The 21,297-nt window shown below is 38.3% G+C and overlaps 1 protein-coding gene across 1 annotated transcript in view; it reads left to right on the forward strand.

Moving 5' to 3' along the window:
- BICC1 (BicC family RNA binding protein 1) overlaps nucleotides 1–21,297 on the forward strand; it is a 229,681-nt gene that overhangs the window by 169,207 nt on the left and 39,177 nt on the right. Inside the window, exons 4-5 of the mRNA XM_038411732.2 lie at nucleotides 17,338–17,417; nucleotides 20,580–20,738. Coding sequence (XP_038267660.1) covers nucleotides 17,338–17,417; nucleotides 20,580–20,738 — 239 coding nt within the window. The remainder of the gene's footprint in view (nucleotides 1–17,337; nucleotides 17,418–20,579; nucleotides 20,739–21,297) is intronic.

A 21,297-nucleotide genomic window follows, 5' to 3' on the forward strand; every position in this document is an offset into this window, starting at 1 on the left:
CAAATATTATCCATCTCCTACACTCCAGTAAATGTATTTGTGACATATGTGGAAAATATAAACTAACGAGTTGAATTTAGTTCTTTGTATTACATTGTGATGGTGCTATCCTCTCAATCATATGAACATAGTTTATTTCCACATCTCTTTGTCTATTGGGCTAGTCTGGAAGGCAGTTCTCTTATTCAACTTTTTAATTTTGAGGAAACAGGTTATTCTGTTTTTTCTCAAGGCTGATAGTACAGTTTGGCCTCTCTTTAGTAGAGGTGAAGGAGACAGTCAGCAGCCTCTGACATAAAAGGTAGTACTGCTCCGTGAAGTAGCAGATACACATGACAGTAATTATTTATTTTAGTTTATTTCTTTGTATCAAAGTGAATATTCAAAAGCTTTAGACGCCTTTAACTTTAGAATACATAATTCATATAGAATTCTTAAAATAGTAAACCCAAGATAAAGCAACCTACATAACAAAACAAACCCAGGAATTCAATTTATTTTTAAAAATTGGCTTTTTATGTGGAACCAATGCCAATCATCTGTGATGTAATTCCAAAAAGAAAAGGAGGACTTGTAGCACCTTAGAGACTAAAAAATTTATTTGTTAGTCTCTAAGGTGCTACAAGTCCTCCTTTTCTTTTTGCGGATACAGACTAACATGGCCGCTACTCTGAAACCTGTGATGTAATTGGTTTCTGCTAAGTTCAGAAGCAAAAGATTGAGTGAATTCTTGAACACGTGTTCCCTATATTGAAGCATGTTGATTGGTTTTTCTTCCAGACAATAATCCAAACAGTCTTCCAAAAAGGCTGGTATTACATTATTGATTATTGGTTTTGGCTCATCTGCTGTTAGCAGTTATGATACCATAACGGACTCCACTGCAGGATGCTTCTGCAAGTTGTGTGGTACATCAGTTGCTTCTAGATGTCTGATAGCATTCTGTGTGTACCAAGAGTTCAAAGGCAAACAATGTAGGCATGCCATGCACTAGGATCCATGACTCTAGGCCTTGGTGAGGCCCATTAACACTTTCAAGGATACTTTATTAGGACTGCCATAGGGGTGAATACTCGGGCATGCTAGGGAAGCTCAGCTAACACTTGCTAACTGCCCCTAAGAGTAGTCCAGTACAATGTCTAAGGATAACCATATCTCAGGGGACCTCTAAAGCCTGGAATATTAGCTCCACTCTATCCTTCTGGAAGTAATGTGTCTCTGAGCTACAGGACTTCTAGACAGCTCTTCATTCTTCTGTCCATGGACTCCTCTTTGCTGCTGTTCATACATGCAGTTGTCCCACATCTCCTGCTTGCTGCCCTGTATTTTTCTGCTGCTACTAGCCTCTGGCAGCAAGTGCCAACAAGCTGCTTCTTAACCCAGCTCTTGGGCTGTCTGCTACTCAGCTTACTGCTCGCACAAAGCCTTTGGTTCTCTGCTGAGACTCCTGACTTTAGGGGGTTGCATCCTTTTCCTGTATTCTTGGCATTTATGAAGCCTTCTTCTTGCTAGATATTGAAGTGGTTGTTAATGTAGTGCCTTATGCTGACTAGATTATTTCTCTTCAGCTCCTTTGAGTTGGGATAGGTATCTGTAATGAGCCAAGAGGTTTATTGCAGTACAATGTTACACAGAAGCAGGAGCACATGTTATAACTTTCCTTGCCCTAAAGATGGCAAAAATAGCTTAAAAATGGGGTTTTGCCTAGTTTTCTCACTGGACTTTTGAGGAAGTCTCTTTTATAAAAGATGATACTCTAGTGCATTACAGCAGAGAAAATCACATTTGAGCTTTTCTTAGAATCATAGAGTTAGAAAGGACCAGAAGGGTCATGTAGTCTAACCCCTGCCAAGATGCAGGATTTCCCTCTGTTCTACATATCAATCACTTAGATATTTTTTTTTAAATCTAGTGATAAGTAACATTGTAATTGTCATGATCGTAGTCCTTGCACATAAGGGGACAAAATCAAGTCTTCTTTTTATTGAAAAGCACACTATAATACTGGTATTTAGATGAATGCTTTGTTAGGTATGTGAGGTAATATAGTTTATTGAACCAATTTCTGTTAGTGAGAGATGCAAGCTTTTGAGCTTACACAGAGCTTTTCTTCAGGTCTGGAAAATGTACTCAGAGGGTATGTCTATACAGCAAAGAAAAACACATGGTTGCCCTGTGCCAGCAGGCTTGCAGGGCTCATCAGGCTGTGGGGCTTTTCATTTCCCTCTGGTGTGGAAGGGTCCCAGAGCTTGGGCTCCAGCCCAAGCCCAGAAATTTACACAACAATGAAACAGCTCTGCAGCCCCTGAGTCAGCTGACACTGGACAGCTGCAGGTTTTTCTTTGCTGTGTAGACATCCCAGAGTGTCACAGCTAAACAAGGTGGAGCAGGTTGTTTAACATAAGTAGTTAACACGTGTTTCAAGGTGAAGAGGACTGTTAACATCTCTCCGCTTACGGGGGAAAAGGGGAGGGAAAAAAAGATGGGGATGTTAGTGGGTATTCAGTCCATGATTTTTAGTATCTAGCAGAGTAATAAATGAAAGCTCCCACCCAGGTTCATCTTTTGAAGATGATGTAGATGAGGAGTCAGAGATAAGATATAGTGTGATTGCTTTTTTAGTGGTTTTGGCTTTTACCATTTTTTCTGTGTGAGTTCAATGAACAGCATAGTGATCTCATGTCACCCATATAGTTGTTACTGGGGGCATTTAGTGTATTGGATGAGGTATAGCACATATTGTGATAAGCATGGATCTTGAAAGGTATGTTGAGGGGGGAGGCTGATCATTGTGGCAGCGGAGATATTTTTTCTACAGATTTTGAGGGGTCTGGTGCTTCTTTGACTTAGTGTGGCCTGGTCTGCAGAGAGCTTGCTTCTCATGATGAGTTTGGAGAGGCTGGGGGGTTGTTTAAAAGACAGAAGACCGGGTTCTGGGAAGATACTTTTTCAGGATGTATTTCCCATTGAGTATGGGTCGTAATTGTTTGATAATACTCCATATGAGTTCTAGTATTGGATGCAAGCTGATAACCAGGGATGTGCAGTCAAAGGGGGTTTTAATTCTGTACTGAAACAGGTTTTCTTGGGTTATTTGCGTGGTCTGTTCCATGTTGGAATTTACTTCTCTGGTGGAGTGTCCTCCTTTTGTGAAGGCGGTTTTAAGTGAGTTAAGGTACGTATCATAGACTTTCTCCCTGGAGCATATTCTGTGATATCTAAGGGTATGTCTACCCTACAATTAAAAACCCCCAGCTGGTCCGGGGCTCAGACAAAGGGGTTGTTTAATTGCAGTGTAGACGTTCCGGCTCAGGCTGCAGCCCAAGCTCTGGGACCCTCCTATCTCGGAGGGTCCTAGAACATGGGCCCCAGCCCAAGTCCAAATGTCTTCACCTCAGTTAAACAACTCCTTAGCTCCAGCCACATGAGGCTGAGTCAGCTGTCATGGGCCAGCCGTGGGTTTTTAATTGTAGTGTAGACATACCGAGTGCCTGACTGTAGATACCAGGTTTCTAGAACAAGTTATCTAGATCCTCATTTATCCAGCGGTACAGAAGATAGTATATCTTCTGCCTGTCAAATAATTTTTGTTGTTGTTTAACCAATGAATAATAAATATGTGCTTAACAGGATTCATATATTGAAGATGAAACAAAAACCACTGGTGATACTTTGCTGTGGCTTGCTGTGAGGATTGAATTTTATAGCCTTTTCTACTTGACTAGATCTAGAATAGAATTTTGCTTTCAGCTTTTTTTATCCAAGATTGTGCTACTTAAGGATATTGCTTTTTTGGGCTGCATAGGTAAAAGCAGGCTCCAAAAAAAATTACTATCCAACTTTTTTTTTTTTTACCAGATAATTCAAGGATAATAAAATTGAAAAAGCAGATCTTCAGGAAGGGGAAATAAAACTTTGAAAAATATCTCTCCCAAGCCCAGTGGAAGCCTATTAGGGCTACTAGGGCAAAGAAAATTGTTTTTGTTTTTTCAAATATAACCAAAAAATTGTCTGTCTGTAGCCTGTTCAACTGCCTAATGAACACCCAGGAATCTCCCACTTGAAATTTTTTTCATGTTCTGTCTGGTTTTGTTACAGCTTAAGTTGTATTGGTTTCAATATTCTCTGCTTCATGATTTCTCCCAAAGCCTGTTTTTTTGTGCACTAACACAGGGTTAATTGTAATCATTCAGTCAGCAAAGCTCAACTGTATTGGTCATGTCTTGCAGTGAAGAAACACTGGAATGCAGTTAGCTGGAGTAATAAGATAGTAGGAAGCATTAGTAACAGAGTCAGAAGCATAAAGATTCAAACTAAATGCTCTTGGGATAGATAATGGGAGCAGCTATGAAGCAGATTGGGTCTAAGTCACTTAGACCAGCGGGGCCAACCTGTGGCTCCGAAGCCACATGACACTCTTCAGAGGTTAATATGCGGCTCCTTACATAGGCACCAACTCCAGGGCTGGAGCTACAGGCGCCAACTTTCCAATGTGCTACAGGGTACTAACTGCTCAACCCCTGGTTCTCCCCCAGGCCCCAGCCCCACTCCACTCTGTGTCCCAAGGCCCCCGCCCCTTCCCCAAGTCTGCTGCGCCTCCTGCACACCGCAAAACAGCTGATCACGGAGGGCAGGAGGTGCAGGAATGGAAGGTTAGGTGCTGATTGGCAGTGCTGCTGGTGGGTGGGAGACGCTGGGGGTGGGCGGGGTTGCTGATGGGGGCTGATGACATGTTACTCTGGCTCTTTGGCATTGCATATTGGTAAATTCTGGCTTCTTCTCAGTCTCAGGTTGGCCACCCCAACTTAGATTCATGTCATAGGAGGTGCCATAACTTTTACTGATTTTTTTTTTAAACAAGATACAGCTACACTGACTTTTTGCAAATGCAAATATAAAATTTAAAATTAAAATTATTTGCAGGCTTAAACCTCAAAAACTTGAGTTCAAAAAATAATCCACCAAGAAAAAGGCTGTAATGGAAAATGTCAACCATTATGAGTTGCAGAGGGACATTCTCCATTACTTAAAAATGCTGTTTTTTTAAATATGTTGTTTTCTATTAAATTTATCCCATAGCAATGTTATCTTATTTTCACATTTTCTCTTTCCTGCACTGTAGTCCTATGTTTTGTGTTTTGAGGTATATGGTGACAACTGACCCTTAAGTAAAGAATTGGGAATTCATTGTTCCCATATTTAGATAACAAGACATGACGGGGTTTGTATCGTACTAAGATATCGCCTCACTTTGGGTGGTTTGTCAGGCATAAGACAAAGGAGTAGTCATCCAAGAAGTGGGAGTATTTCAGCATGGCATATTCCCTCAAGGGTCTTAATGCAATTATAAAGTATCCCTGTCAATATTATTTGTGGAAAAACATTGTAATAAATAATTTGAGCTTTTTAAACATTATGCTAAAAATGGTTCTGAATTGAAAATTATATAAACTAAAGAAATTGAAATTAAAAATCTAACCCTTTAATGAATGTAATTAATTGATTCTTCTTTCTTCTTTTCAGGTTTTCTCCTTCTCCACCTTGGCCGCATTCTTCTCCCTTCAAATCTGGCCATTTTGACTGTCTTTTTATATTACTTTCCTTTGTCTTAGGTTCTGTTAACTATTTCTTGTCTTACCTCTGCCTGTGTTTTAAGAGAAGTCTTTTCAACTTCATTTTCCTTGTCACTGGATCCAGAAATCCAGTCATCAATAGTTTTCTCTCCAAAAATACTAAAATATACAGGTAATCAGTTTAAGCTTGCTTAATATTTCTGGCTGTCTTTGGTTCTTTTTTGGAATTCTAAACTTTTCTATAATTTGTTGCTGTGCCTTGATATTTCCATGCCTATTGACAGGTCTGAACGTAGGATTTGCTAATATATTTTATAATAAAATTGTTACTCTTTTTACAGGGGCTGATTATGCAGTTACAGTTTTCAGTAATGTGATCACATTAAACAGCCACATTACTTAGTGTGCTCTTTGGATATTCATTTAAAAAAAAAATCTAACTTGACTTCTATGATGAGTTTTGATAAACAGTAAATCATTTTTTGACAACTGTCTTCCCAAATCTAAATGCCACAATGCATTTTGTCCAGTATTTAGCAATTTCTCCTGCTGTTGTAGTCAATCTCCTTTGCAAGAACTTGAATGATACTCTGATCAGTGTATAGTGTAATGAGGGGGAAATAGCAGACTTCAGTGGGTGCAGGATTGTTGTAATGCAATGTGTTCCAGAGTTTAATGTTCTTAGGGTGTTCAAATGACTAAGCAAGGAAATCATTTGAGGGGTTGCACCTACACTGTTTTCCATGAAATGCTGGGAGAAGCAAACGGAAAAGGATTTATTTTTCCTTCCCAGCTTCATTGTAATGCTCCCTGAAGGAGCAGCACAAATATTCTTCTAAGGATGTTCTGACCGGAGAGACAAGTAAGAGGGAAAGCAGAGAGATAGCAAAGACATGAGGGGAGGGAGAGAGAGAGTAGGATGCAGCCCTTCAAAATTTAATTTTTCTTATCCACTCAGTCACCTGCTTGGAGTTTAGAGTTCTTCACGTAGTACATTTCATAATCTTCAGTCACAATAAATGGACCTTTTTCTATCCGAATGCTGTGAGCCTTACTTTTAATTTAACTGTGTAACTCGAAAAATTGTAATCACGTTTGTCTAGAGACTTGCAAATCCTCCGTCACCATAAATTGAGTGCTTCACAGACATTAATGAATTTTTCCTCACAATATCCCTGAGGTAGGCCTGCTTTGTTCTATTTTGGCCGGGGGATGGGGGGAGGCGAAGGGGTTTAAACAGATTGTGATCTAAGACACCATGCGATTAAGCAATTTGTCAGAGGTCACACAGGAAATCTGTGTCAGAGGCAGATCCCCTGAGTCACATTTCAGTGTCTTAACCACAAGACCAGCCTTCTTTTCTAAGATTTTATATTGTATATTCTGTTTTAAAAAGTCAGGACCTTATTGCCATTTACACTAAGGCTACTTTAAAGTGCAGAGTGGGATAAAGGAGCTTTAGTGTAAATGAGAATAAGTCCTCAGTTTGAATAATAGAACTGTTTTAAAAATAGAAAAAAATGTGCTATAGTGTTTGGGAAAAGTAGAACACCTAACACAGAAAGGTCCTGAGTCTTCTGTTTCTTAGCTTGGGAAGGCACCAGACCAATTTGGGGGATTGGAATAGTGAGGAGAAGAGAGAAAATAAAGGCGGCTTCTTGTCCAACATCTCTGGCTAGTGGAATTCCACATTGCAAATATTAACATAGAAATTAGTGAATCAGACCAGTAGCGCATAGACTCAGATATCGGGGCCAACAACAGCGGCCAGTACCAAATGCCTTAGAGTAAGGATCAAGAAATCCCATAATGAATAAGTATGGACTAAGCTGCCCAAAAGGGATGCTTTTTCCTAACTCCTATCAGTTGTTTGGTGACCTTTGTTGTGAATCATGAGTGTTCTTTACACTCTATATACTTTTTATGTAACCATGGATGTTCTCATCCATATAAATGTCTAGTCCTGTTGAGAACCACTGTATTAAGCACTTGGCACCAATCAGTCATGTCTTGTGGCAGTGAGATCCGGGGATAACTACGTATTGTATTCAGTATTTTTTTTTAACTTTTAAAGATTTTTCTTTGAAATATCTTGCCTTTCAATTTCATTGATGTTCCTTTTTTCTTATACTTATATTTTCTTCTATTTGTATCCCATTTCTGGTATGCTCTTATGAGATGGGATGATTCTGTGGGATAGAGACATCCATCTTCTTGTGTTTGTACAGTGCCTAACACAGAACAACTTCAGTTTTGTCTATGGCCTTTGGGTGCTACTGCAAATTAAACATTTAAATAATAACTGAGTAGCATTCCTGGTGAGGGCATACCTTCCATTTACATAATGGTATTTGTTTTCAGTATGGTCTTGTTCTTCATACTCCTTAATATATTGTTTGCTTTGGACCACTGTTGATCACTGAGCAGATGTTTTCATTGGAAAGATGTTTTTGTCATCGAGAATGCCTAAGTGTTTCTTCCTAAATAGCTACATGTGTATAGGAGTTCAAATTGTATGTAAACAATGAAAACTACTTTGAATTTCTCAATACTGAATTTCATCTGCCATTTGTAGCCCAATTGTCTAGCTTTTCAGTACCTTCCGGGGTTACTCCAAGTCTCGTACAGTCATGACTAAGCTACGTGTTATTTTTAAAGCATTCAGTGTTTCATCTCTAAACAAATGATACATAATCCTTGCTCTGAAGAGCTTGCAATCTAAATGTAAATCTATATTAGAAACTTCAGTCAGTTAGGGGTGTGATTATTTGTGATGTTTCTATATTGGCAAAAGCTGTGGTTTACTGGCATAAAAATGCTTTTGCTGGAATAGCTTATTCACTTGCTGAACTGGCATAAGATATACTGCCCAACGCACTTTTTTTGACAATGTAATCTGCATCTGTACTAGAAGGGTTTGCTGGTATAGCTATACCTGTGTAGCTACACTGGTGCAAAGCTTTCTGGTGTAGACCAGGCCTAAGATAGGATACAAGAAGGGGAGAGTACAAAGGTTACAAAAAAGCTTAGGGAGTTAAGTCTGTCATGTGTGAACCTTTAATATTAGCAAGAGAGAGATTTTACTTTAATTAAATTAATTTTAAATGTATTTTTAAAGGGAGAATATAGATGAAGTAAGAAGGGTGATGGAGGAGGAGTAATGTCAAAGCAGGAGAGGATGGAAGGAAAGAGGAGATGTATGGGGAAAAAGGAGGAACATTGTGGATGGGGAAGATAACAGGAGGCAGAGTGGTGCAATACAGACATGAGGGTTCAGATTGGGTCATTACCTTGTTGTTAATGTGTACTGGAGTCCTGGAAGGTCCGTTATTGTGCTGAAAGCATATAGATTCTGGCATCTGTAGAGCAGGAGAAACAGTATGATATTTTTTGCTGGTACTGCACCCCTGAGAGAGCCGACAGCTTTGGAGTGCTGCCCTGAAAGAACCTTTGTAGAAGGTGGATGGTAGTGATAGGTGCTACTGGAACTGGTTGCCCTTCAGCTGGAGGGATGTGCATGCAGGCTATTCTATTTATATATTGAAACTTAGTCTTAGGGGTGAAGGGTTTATATTCAGCAGTCTGTATCTGACATAATTTCTACAACAAATGGGCATCCCTTATCATCTGTAATTGATGGACAATCTTATATTTGTAGTGCCAAAAAATAACAACTCCTTTGGAACAAGGATTGTAAAGGAATTGGCTCCTAGTTGATGGCAGCAGTTGCCAAAGCATTTAGAAAGGCAGAGCAACTGAATTTGTAATTAATGCTTTGTACAAAGTGTGTAGTAAACCATGCATTCATTGGTAACAATTTGAAGGCTACGGGGGGGAGGGGAGGTATGAGAGAGAGAGTGTATGAAGTAATGATTTAACACATCTGTTATCATATGCTATTTTTTGTTCAGGAAAAAATGCTTCTTTTTCACTCCCATCCAATGACAGAGCAGTTCTGAAAGAAATCCCCTGGGTAAAGGGTCCAGTTTGGGGAGTTTTCTATAAAATGTGCACAGCCACATAGAAGGATGAAATTGGGGGTGAAATCCTGACTCCATTGAAGTCAATTGGAATATTTTTCCACTTGCTAGACTGACAGTTACAATAACATATTCAAAAAAGTTACTTTTCTGTTGGGGATATAATTTTAATCCATATTTTTAAAACAGCCCCTGTAGCTAGCATATTTAATGTGATTGGATTTGTAGTTTGGTTGTGTTTTTTACATGGTTGGTATGGTAATGATATTGTAGCAAACCTCTGCTGTGTATTTTAATTTTTGGATATAGGAATTTTATTATATTATGGTGAAAGGGGCAAAGATATGGTACTCTTAGTCATGTTACTGTTATATCTGAGAGTGTCTATACTTAAACCACTACGGCAGCACAGTGCTACTGACGATGATGGGAGGTGTTCTCCCATTGACGTAGTTATTCCATATCTCTGAGGGGCAGTAGCTAGGCTGATGGAAGAATTCTTCCATCAACCTACTGCTGTCTACACTGTGGATTAGGTTGTCATAGCTATGTGTTTCAGGAGTGTGGATTGCATGCTGTGAAGTGACTGTGCAAGAACAATATATTCTTACTCAGCAGCTCCGCTTCCTCTATTTGTTCATATCTGTTCGCTTTATTTAGTAAAATAAGCTTTTACTCCTGTTAGCAATGCAGAGCAAAAAATAGCAGTGGACATGTGAACTGGATTCTGTTCTGCTTGTACATAATCAAGAGCAGGTTTCCCAGGTTTCAATAACTGTGCCAGTCGCTTTCAGTAGCTTTGTACAGGTGTAACTAATGAGATTACACAGGTGTCACTGAGAGAATAATTGGAAGATACTGGAATTGCAGAGAATGATGAGGGAAGATTTTTGTCAACATAATAGTAGTGATGAAGAATGAGAAGCAAAGAATCCAGCATGATTGTAGTTCACAATTTGAGTTTGGGACTAGCATGGAGAGAGACAATTTTTTTAATTAATTTTTAAACTGAGCACATTAGATCTGGAAATCATTGACATACAGGATTTAGTCAATTTTCAGTATAAGTGTTAAAGTGCAGTCTATTACAATAATAGTCTTAACAATCGCTGAGCAATTAAGACAATGAGCTCTGTTTAAGAGGAAGAGTCATTTATACCTGGTTTAAAGTAGGCAGTGTTTTATGATGCAAAGTAGCATTAGATAAGGTAAGCTGTCACAAGCCCCACTTTCAGATCTTACCATCCTCCTGACGCCATCATATTTACCAAGCTACACAAATCGGTGTTGTTACAGCTCTGTAAGCTGTGCATCACTTTTGTTATCTATTATGTCTGTTCAAAAATACCAGTACAACTCTTGGGAAATATTTACTTCATTCACTTCATCCAGCAATTTTATATTTCTTACAAAAAAGCAGCCATGCTTGTTCATTCTTTATGTGGGTTCTTCATTGCTTATGGTTTTATTTTTATGTAGTTGTTTAGTGACTTTTCTTTTTATGTTTGAACTCCCGTTTACTTGAATTAAACGCTAGAATTATTAACAACCCCAGCCAGAGCCCTCGCCTCCCCCCAACCCCTGCCCCAGCCTGGAGTGCCCTCCCGCACCTCAACTCCTCATTTCTGGCCCCACTCCAGAGCCTTCACCCCATCCTGCACCCCAACCCCAATTTCATGAGCATTCATGTCCCGCCATACAATTTCCATACAGAGATGTGGCCCTTGGGCCAGAAAGATTGCCTACCCCTGAGCTAGGTTGACAGAAGAATTCTTCCATCAGTCTGTCTATGTGAGGACTTAGGTCTGCTTAACTATGCCACTCAGGAGTGTGGATTTTTCATGGCACTGAGCAACAGAAATATGCTGACCTAATTTTCTAGTGTAGAATAGGCCTTAATCAGAAGAATTTTTCCAGTTCTTCATGACTCTTAAATGAAAAAAATAATTCAGCAGTTGGCAAACTTGTGAACTGAATCCCATTAACACCACAGAATGCATTCTTTTAGGACTTGTTTGCAGTGTTTTTGTACCCATGTTGGTCTCTGGATACGAGAGACCAAGTGGACGAGGTAATATCTTTTATTGGACCAACTTCTGTTGGTGGATGAGACAGGCTTTTGAGGTTCACAGAGCTCTTCAGGTCTGAAAAAGGTAACTAGAGTGTCTCACCTAAATATTAGGTGTGACAGATGTTGGAAGAAACCACTTAAAATGAAGTGAGCAATTAACACCCTGTAGTCAGAGGAAAAAGGAGGGCTAGTAGGTTACAAATTGTTATAATGAGCCATAAAACCAGCATCTCTATTGAGACCATGGTTTTTAGTGTCTAGCACAGTTATGAAATTTAAATTCCCATGTTTGTCTTTTCAAGGTGTAGTACAGGTTTATTTTGAGAATGAAGACTGAGAGGGCAGATAGAGTGCGTTTTCACCCAATGATAAGATGTTTTTGTCTTTTATCATTTTCCTATGAGTTCATTTGAGAGCGTAATGATTGTCTGATTTCAGCGGCATAGTTGTTAGAGCATTTGATACACTGGATGGGGTACAGCACACTCTGTGATAGGCATGGATCGTCATAGCAGTGGAGATATCTCTGCAGGATTTGCATCTGTTTTGGCAGAGTGGTGCCATTTTGAGGTGGTGAGTCTTAGTCTGTAGGGACTTTGCTTCTGACAATAAGCTTGGTGAGGTGGGAGGGAGGGAGCAATGAAGGCCACAAGAGGGGGTTTGTGAAAGATTTCTTTCAGGATGTGGTTGTTATGGGTGAGAATGAAATGGATAGTTTAAGGTGAATATGTGATTGTTGTCCATTGTCTTGTAGGTATTTGAGGCATGCCGCGATGCTGTTATGTTGAGGGAAATTGGTGTATTGGAACATGACCTCCATGGTAGCAAGAATAATGTTCTGAGGGAGAATGTTAATATTGTTGAGTTTCTGGAGGAAGTTGGTTGTGTCCTGGAGGAAACTGACCCTTTGTTTGGTGAGTGGTTTGAGGATTGTTTCTACGAGTCCTGATATTCCTTCATTAAGAATGCCAGGGTCGGATATAGTGTGTTTGCCTGGGTTCTCTTGTTTGTATATCTTGGGAAGTATGTAGAAGGTATGTGGGGTGAGTATGTGGGAGATGAGAGTTTCTCTAGGAGTTGTTTGGGGAACAATTTCATGATATCCTTAAATTCCTGTGTGAATTGTTGTGGGGGTGGGGGGAATGTTGTCTTTGAGTTCTTTATAGTAAGTGTTGTCAGGGAGTTGTTGGTTGGCTTCGTTGATGTAGTCATCGTGGTTGAGAACTATGATGGCACCCCATTCGTCTGTTGGTTTGATCAGTATCTAGTGGTTGGATTTCAGGGATTGTATAGCTGTCCTCTCAGTGGTGGAGAGATTGTGGTGGACGTGATGTTTAAGGATTTCACTGGCGATTGTTTTCAGGAGGTAATTGATATCATAATCAAGTGTGTGGTTTTGTCCACTGGGAAGTGGCCAGTCAGATGATTCTTTTTTCTTATGACTCTCAGTGGGGATGTGGTATATGTGGGTGATGGACTATATTACCCCTCCTTTGTCCTATGACTGTAGAAGTATTATTTGCCCACTTCATTTTAAGTCGTTTCTTTCTACATGTGTTAACCCCTTATGTTTAACAATCTGTCACACCTTGTATTTAGCTGTGACACTCTAGTTACCTTTTCCACACTTGAGGAGCTCTGTGAAGCTCAAAAGCTTATATCTGCCACCAACAGAATTGGTTCAATTAAAGACATTACCTCATCCACCTTGTTGTTAGGACTATCTGATATATATATTTTCAAAATATCCAAGTTTTCCCTCACCTGCTCTTTAGCAATGACAATTCAAACTTCATTTCTATCGTTGAAGACACTTTTGTAAAAAGTTAAGTTTGCCATTGGAGTCGTTAGTTTCATTCTCCCTCCTCCTTCACTAACAGGCTTATTTCCTCTTTAGTTCTTGTTTCCTCAAAGGCATTGCAAAAACTATTCTTATTTGCCTTTACTCCTTTTCCTATCATTAACTAACTCACTGTTGTGTACTTGTTAATTGCCCTCTGCCTGCCTCCCCTCATTTCCCCAAAAGCAATAACTCATTGAGTGTTTTTGTTTGGTGTCACCACTTTCATTTTCAGTGTGTGTAAACTTCATAACTAGGCTTCACACTACTCAATATTTTTGCCAACAATCTGGAAGAAATCACTGTTGATTAAAATTTACAGATGACACAGACTAGCAGAGCAGTAAAAATGATGGTGATAGGGCAGTCAGAGAGAGTGATCCGGATTGCTTGGTAAGCTGTGTCTCTTCAAACATCAGTTTTACTACAGCAATATGCCAAGTTATACATCTAGGGACAAGGAATGCACACCGAATCTACAGAATGGGGAACTGTACCCTAGAAAGCAGTGACTCAAAAGGATTTTGGGGTCATAGTGGATAAACAACTGAACATAAACTCCAAATGCAGTGCTGTTGCAAATAGGGCTGATAAGATCCTTGGGTAAGGATCCTATAAACAGGAAAGTAGTAAGGTGATTTTACCTCTATTTACAGCATTGGTGATGATGCTGGAATACTACATCCAGTTCTGATGTTGAACATTTAGGTAGAGTACAGAAAAGAGCCATAAATACTATTCGAGGGCTGGATGCCTCACAGTGAGAGACTTAGAGCTCAATCTGTTTATTTTATCAAAAAGATTGGCAGGAAATTTGATTACTAAGTACGTTCATGGGAAAAAAATACCAGGTATTGCAGTGCTTTAATCAAACAGAGAAAGGAATAATAAGAACCAGTGACCTGAAAGCTAAAGACCAACAAATTCAAATTAGAAAATAGGCACACATTTTTAATAGTGAGATTCACCATTAAATTAGACAAACTACCAAGGGAATTTATAGAGTCTCCATTTCTTGTTGTCTTCAAATCAAGACTTGGATGTCTTTTTGGAAGATATGCAGTAGTCAATAGAAATTACTGGGCTCAATACAGGAGTAACTGGGTGAAATTTAATCACCTGTGATATACAGGGGGCTAGACTAGGTGAAGATCTAATGATCTTCTTTGTTCTGAGTTAAAACTCTCGGAATCTATGAATAAATTACCTGAGCAGTTCCTGGATAATTCAACTTGCCACTTTTCAGTATTCAATGATTTAATGTTACAGGGCAGATATTGAACTTCTTTGTTTCAGTACCTGTATAACTCTCTTAGGAATGATAATTACAAGAATTAGAATTACAGCAGTCAGGTGCAAGACGTTCCCATAAATTGCCCTTCCCTGATGGAAAGAAAGAGAGGGCCGAGTCTGAAAGTGTGAATTCTATAGACGAGCAACATATGCACATTCTTACTCTTATATTGTCATTGTAGGAAAATTTTGTAAAGGAGATTAAGACTGTAATCTTGACAGATTTTATAGACTGTGAAAATGGTATTGAATTTCAAAATCTCTAATGGTGGCTTAGTTGAGTTTTCTTGTTTTTTGGAAGAAAATTGAATACATTCTGTAACATACTTTGCTTTTATTCTTTTTAGGGTACAAAAATAAAGGCTGAAAGTATAATAAACTTGAGAAATTTGTGAGTCTGAGAACACCAACAAAATCTAAAAAGCCAAAGGAAATAAAAAATGGAGACCCCCTGCCCCAATCTATCCTCACTTAAATTTTTTGCATGTTAGTACTGTGTCTGCCTATCTCTGTTTACTGTCAATTGAACAGCACTCGCTCAATTGGGTTTCACAAAGTTTCAGGAGATACCAAGATGGTGGCCTCAGGTACCTTCTGTCATTGGTCAGAAGTGTGTTGAAATATATTGTTAAAAATTATTTATCCACTTTTCAGGAAAATACAATTATACTTTTATGTCATCTCTAAGCGGATACTTGTAGCATTCATAATGTGCTTGGATCTCTGCTTCTAAGAATCATTGCTTGTAGCAGCTTTTTCAAACATTTTGAGCTAAAATATATTTGAACCACTTGGGTTATGCCGAACTTAAAACAAGAGAAACAAATAAAGAAAATGCCCTTTAAAAAATTGTTGAGGTGCTCAGTACCACCGTTGTGGAAAGTCTGGAAGAGCAGGATTTCTGAGCTTCTGTAAATGCCATGAGTGTACACCACATTTTTGTGATGGTTTTCCATTAAAAAATAAAACTATGCCTGTTTAAGTCTGATTAGAACTCAAAATGTTGCATATTTGTGATTTCTGTGCAATTTGGCAGCAAATTATCTATGCCTCCAGAGTTCCTTTCTCCTCAGTTGAACTTTTTAAAAACTTGTTGAGATAAAACTTGCTCCCTCTTGTTTTGGAACATAACAGTATCTAAGCATTGCAAATTGTCTCTTTTGAGTTGTAAACCTTTTGTAATCAGTTGAAAATAAAGGATGTTATGATTGACTGTTTTAAATTTCTGGTGATAGAAGAGAGGTAGGTTTTGTCTGTTGGTATATCTGTTTTCCCCCTTCCATTGAAAATTTGAATGCCCATACGTATTACAAAATGTTGGATGGCTTTTGTTAAAATGCAGTACAAGGTGTAATCACATTAGTATGCATTGTGCAACAGTGGATTTAGAAGTTCCTTGAGCAAGTGCAAATTCCACTATGGGGGAAAGGGCCACACTACACTGTGAATAGGCATACAGTCTCATTTTTAGGAGAAAAGAGACAAGACCGGATCCAAACTACAAAATCCAGATCTAATACCTGAAAATTCAGGGTGGTTTGGTTTGGTTTGGGCCCATTTCTGTTAGGGAATATTGGATTATGGTAATTCACATTTCCAGACACCAGATGGTGCTGCTCTTCTATTTAAGGTGTCCTTTTCAGTTAATGGACACTGGGGTTAGTTCCAAGTACTGTTTAATTTCCATGAGCCAGATTCTCCAATGACCATTTTGACTGAATAAGAGTTTCAGAATTTAACCCCCTGGTTTTGTTTAATTGTCATTGTACTCTGCTTGATAACTCTTTGGGGATACATCATAATCTCATATTTCATTGATAATTAAAAACTCTTATGGTCAATACCTAAGTTTTTACATTCAGTGCTTTAGGTCTGATTAAGCAAAAACTTCAGTAAGGTGATACTCCGTATTGAGTGCCTCCTAAATGTGTAAAATATATTTTGTACATGCATTAATTGTTGTTAATGGTCCAAGGAAAGGAGCTTTTTATGTCCATTCCAATGCTTTGTGATTAAGTGTAATGACTAACAACAACAGTATAGAGATCTCATAACTACATTAATTGCATAATTAAGAGTTGGTAAGCATCCACAGATTAGGTTCTGTATGGAAGAAGCATAAACTGGCATATAAAAAAAACACTGTGACATCAAATGGCTATGGGTTGCCCATTACTAGCATTCAGCAAGAGATGTCTTTTGTAGTTTTGTTACATGTCTACACTGCAATAGAGTGCTTTGTCATATCACAGTAGTAATATGTAATCTTGCATTTTTTTAAAACAGAGTTTGTTATTACGATATTACGGAGCACAATAAAACACGTAGGAAGAGTGAATGAATTGATTATTAACATGCTGGAGTAATTTAGCCAATGTCAAAAGAGTTTGGTACTCTAGTTCACCTCTAAAGTTTAACATATCTAAAGTAGCTGTTTCTTTTTAAAAGGAACAATGAAAAGCTTTTTTTAAATTTAAAAGTAGGTTATTTGTTTAATGCTTGATCATGGAAGAGTAAGTATTTTGATAGATTTTTTTCCCCATGTCCCTTGTTTGTTGATCTTTTTTTCTCTTTATTTAGATCCCCATATTAAAGTCTCTGGAAAAAAAGAAAATGTTAAAGAAGCTAAGGAGAAGATCATGTCTGTCTTGGACACAAAAGTAAGAAGAAAATTAGTTTAAAAATTGAGTCCTGGGCCAAATTCCTGTGTGCAAGCCCCTATTTCCATGCCATAATGATGCTGAATTCTGCAGCAACTTAAATATAAAAGCAGATGCTTTTATTAAAATTTTACATTAAAATGAATAATATGATTAGTAAAGTATCCCTTGCGCGGAGGGGTGGGGGTGTTGATACTGAATTCAATACTCTTCTGTTTGAAACTGTTTTTCAGTTTTATGCAGACTTAAGAAGACAACACTGTTTCTGGTTCCATTTCATTCACATTTGGAGGGAGATTTTCCTTATCTTATTGGCTAAAAACTTGAACTGAGTTTTCTCTTTTAAAAAATGCAGTCAAACTCCACTGCAAGTAGTAGATTGTGTGGCCAATTTTGTAGTACAGAATTGTGGAAAGCATGGTGTGTTTTCCTAATTTTATGATATTTCAGAAATGAAATGTTGAGTGTCAGAAATTTGACTACAATGAGGCTTACTAAATAAGTGGCTGGGGGAGTCTTTTACGTTCATAGATCAAGTTTTTCATAGATCAAGTGATTTTAAATTATAAAATGACAAGTCATTCTCTCTGCACTCAGATGTTCTGGTGATCTAAGCATTCTATATGTAAATGCTTAGGTGTAGGACAAACGCTAATATAACAGAAAAACAAACTGAGAACTAAAAGGTTATTTTGAAAGTGAATTGATATTAAAAATGCAAGGTAATGCTCAAAAGAAAAAGCTAAACTAATCTCATTGAGTCCAAAAGGAAGAGTCAGTTTATTATTCAGGTTCAAAATGCACAGATTCAGCAAGACAGTTTTGACATCTTTGTCTAAAACCCCTCTTTCTCCCTTATCCTCAGTGCTGCTGCTAGCATTTCAAACCTAGTAGTGGGACGTAGGCTGTTAAGTTAAGCCTCGACCTCAAACTGATTGAGAACTTTTCATTTCATTGGGTAATTTTTAATTTTATAGAGATAATCTTATCCACAAATCTTTTCAAAGACTTTTCTGTACTGAAACATGCTGTAGGGCTTAAGATTCCATGATGGTCCAGGAGATAGATAGATAGGTATTTGGGGACTTTTAGGCCCAGGTCTGTGACCACAAGTATACTGGAGAGAATTGTGTATCTGTTTAAAATTACAAGTCCAATGGAGATCATTATATTACCTCTGTCAATTTTAAAGCAAGTCCAAATAGGTTTATGAAAGCTAAATATAAAGGCTGGATGCTCATCGTAGAGTTGAAAATTTCCTTATATTGTACCTATTAGAATTGGCACTCATTTTGAGTCATGGTGACTTTTAATTGGGTCACCTTCTTCATGAGACTCAACACCAATGGCATGAAGCAAATATGAAGACATACTTGGGAGAAGTGTGGGTTCAAAGCATGAGGTGATCTCACTATTTGAACACTTTCCTACCTTTTTATATTTGTCTGTCATAACTCTGAAATGACTTGGCTCAGAAACTGCATATTTAGTATAGTTTAATGGTCTCATCAGCACCTGGTGCCTTTGATTAGTTTTGGGAGAGGCCTTGTGTTGAAATTATTTGTTATTAAAAATGGTTTCCATGAGATTTGGGCTCTAATGTTGAACTGTGTGTGGTCATGATGGGAGACAAGCAGGGAACCACATGCCAAGGTAAGGAGAAAGATTCACTTTAGCTGGTCAGAGTGTGGGATGGAAGGCCAGGGTCTGGTGGGAGTATGAGAGATGCATACACATAGTAGCTTGAGAGAGACTGCTGATCTCAAGACCACTCCTCAAATCCATTAACTCAGCTTTACATGCTCGCACACATTCATTCTTCAATATAGCAGGGAAGCAGGAGGTGGGGACCCACCTGGAAAACAAGGAGTTCCCCATTTTGCCTGGGGAGGGAGAGTGAGGGTGTGTGTGTAAGTTACAATTTCCAACCAGTTGCATCAGAAATAGCTGTTCTGTTATTTTGGGCAAAAAAGAAGTTGGGAAATACTCCCTTTGAGAATTGGCCAATAAGAGTGTGTCTAGCTGTTTCACATTGCTAATTTGTCAGCACATACCACCTTTCTATAGCACAGTATTCTGCATGTGAGTTTATGGCAAAGGATTGATTTTAGTTCACTGAACACCTAGTAGACTTTAAACTGCTATAGAATGAACCTTGTACTCCTCAGATTCCCCCCTACCTCCAGTTTGTCTTCCTCTTTTATGCTCCCCAGGCCAAATGGATAACCCTGATCCCCCCCAATATAAATGTTTTACAGTGGTCCAGCTGCACAGAAAGTGCCAGAAAACAATTCTTGTTTTAAACACTTTTTAAAAACCATGAATTAATTATTGTGTTATATTCTATTTTTAAAATGTTAGTTTTAATAGTCTGAGCCACATGAACTGGAGCTAGATACTGTATGAGGCCAGCTATTTCTTAAATCTCCCCTCCCCCACCACCAGACTTGCACTGTTCTAATTATGTGCTTCTCCTGTGCGCTGGCAGTCATTTCTGTCTAGATGTCTGGTGACCTAGAGATCACTAAACTGAGGTTTTTCAGAGTAAAACATGCTATTTCATTAAACCACTTTGCTTACTTGAGAATGAGACCTGTCTTTGCATTTAGACTTTAAAAAATTATTTGCATCAGACTACCTTATGCCTTATTTTAAATGGCAGAATTATAGACTCAACCAAAAAAGAACCATATAATAAGAATCCTGAAATCTGAAAGCTAGGTTTTAATTTAAAAGAATGAAAACACTATTTTTCTAACTCTTAATCTGGAAGTTTGAAAACTAAAAAGTACATCTTACTTAGAGTAAACTGACACGCATCAATACTTCTGTTGATGTTTCTTAGTCTAGTGCAACTTTTATCCACCTTTCTTTAAAAGTGTTTTGCCATTTGTGAAACAGGTATTATAGGAGTATAATGTATTTGGGTCCACACTGATTTCCTTATCTGGAAGAAAAGAAAATATTCATGGTTTAGCAATTAAATATAAAGTTCCAGTATTAAACAAGTTGTAATTCAGTTGACAATAAGCCATTGTCAGAATATTCTGGTGACCTAACTGTCTATAATATAGTTGTATAAATATAATTTACTGCAAAATAGTGATGTTAAACTATTCCACACTGAAAAATCCAATAATAAATAGATGTTTTGGCCTCTAGAGTAATCGAGTCACCCTGAAGATGGATGTTTCACATACAGAACATTCTCATGTGATTGGCAAAGGCGGCAATAACATTAAAAAAGTGATGGAAGAAACAGGATGTCACATCCATTTTCCAGACTCAAATAGGAATAATCAAGCAGAAAAGAGCAACCAAGTAAGCATTTAATATTTTATTTATATTTTTACAGCATATATTTCTAGAGAATTGTTATGGTGGTGCCTTCAGTCACACAGTCTGCTGGAGACACATCTTCAGACTATCATGGACAGGTATGAGGGTAGCAGAACAGCAGTGAGAAGCAACTGTGGCTACAGTGAGTCATTTTCTGGGAGAATAGGTCTACATCAAGGATCACTGTTCATGTTTATGATTAAAATGGACACCTGGATGTAGGAGATTAGGAGAGAGGCTCCATGAAGCCTGCTTTTTGCTGATAGCATGTTGTCCCATGAAGATAACACACTGGAAAGGGGTTTAGAAGGAGGCCCCTGAAGGTCTGCATTAGAAGAAAATGGCTTACGAATCGGCCAACAAAAGACAGAATATGTGATGCTTCAATGAGAAGCCAGTAAAATTAGGTGGTATAGAGTTAATCTGTTCAACAATTTAGATGCCTCAGTTCATTGTTGAGCCATGATGGGAATGTGCATGCAGAGATTAACAGTTTGTAATGGAGCATAGATTCTTCCCCGTCCTTGGTCACCACAGAAAC

This window comes from Dermochelys coriacea, chromosome 7 (assembly GCF_009764565.3).
Source record: "Dermochelys coriacea isolate rDerCor1 chromosome 7, rDerCor1.pri.v4, whole genome shotgun sequence".
Taxonomy (NCBI): Eukaryota; Metazoa; Chordata; order Testudines; family Dermochelyidae; genus Dermochelys; species Dermochelys coriacea.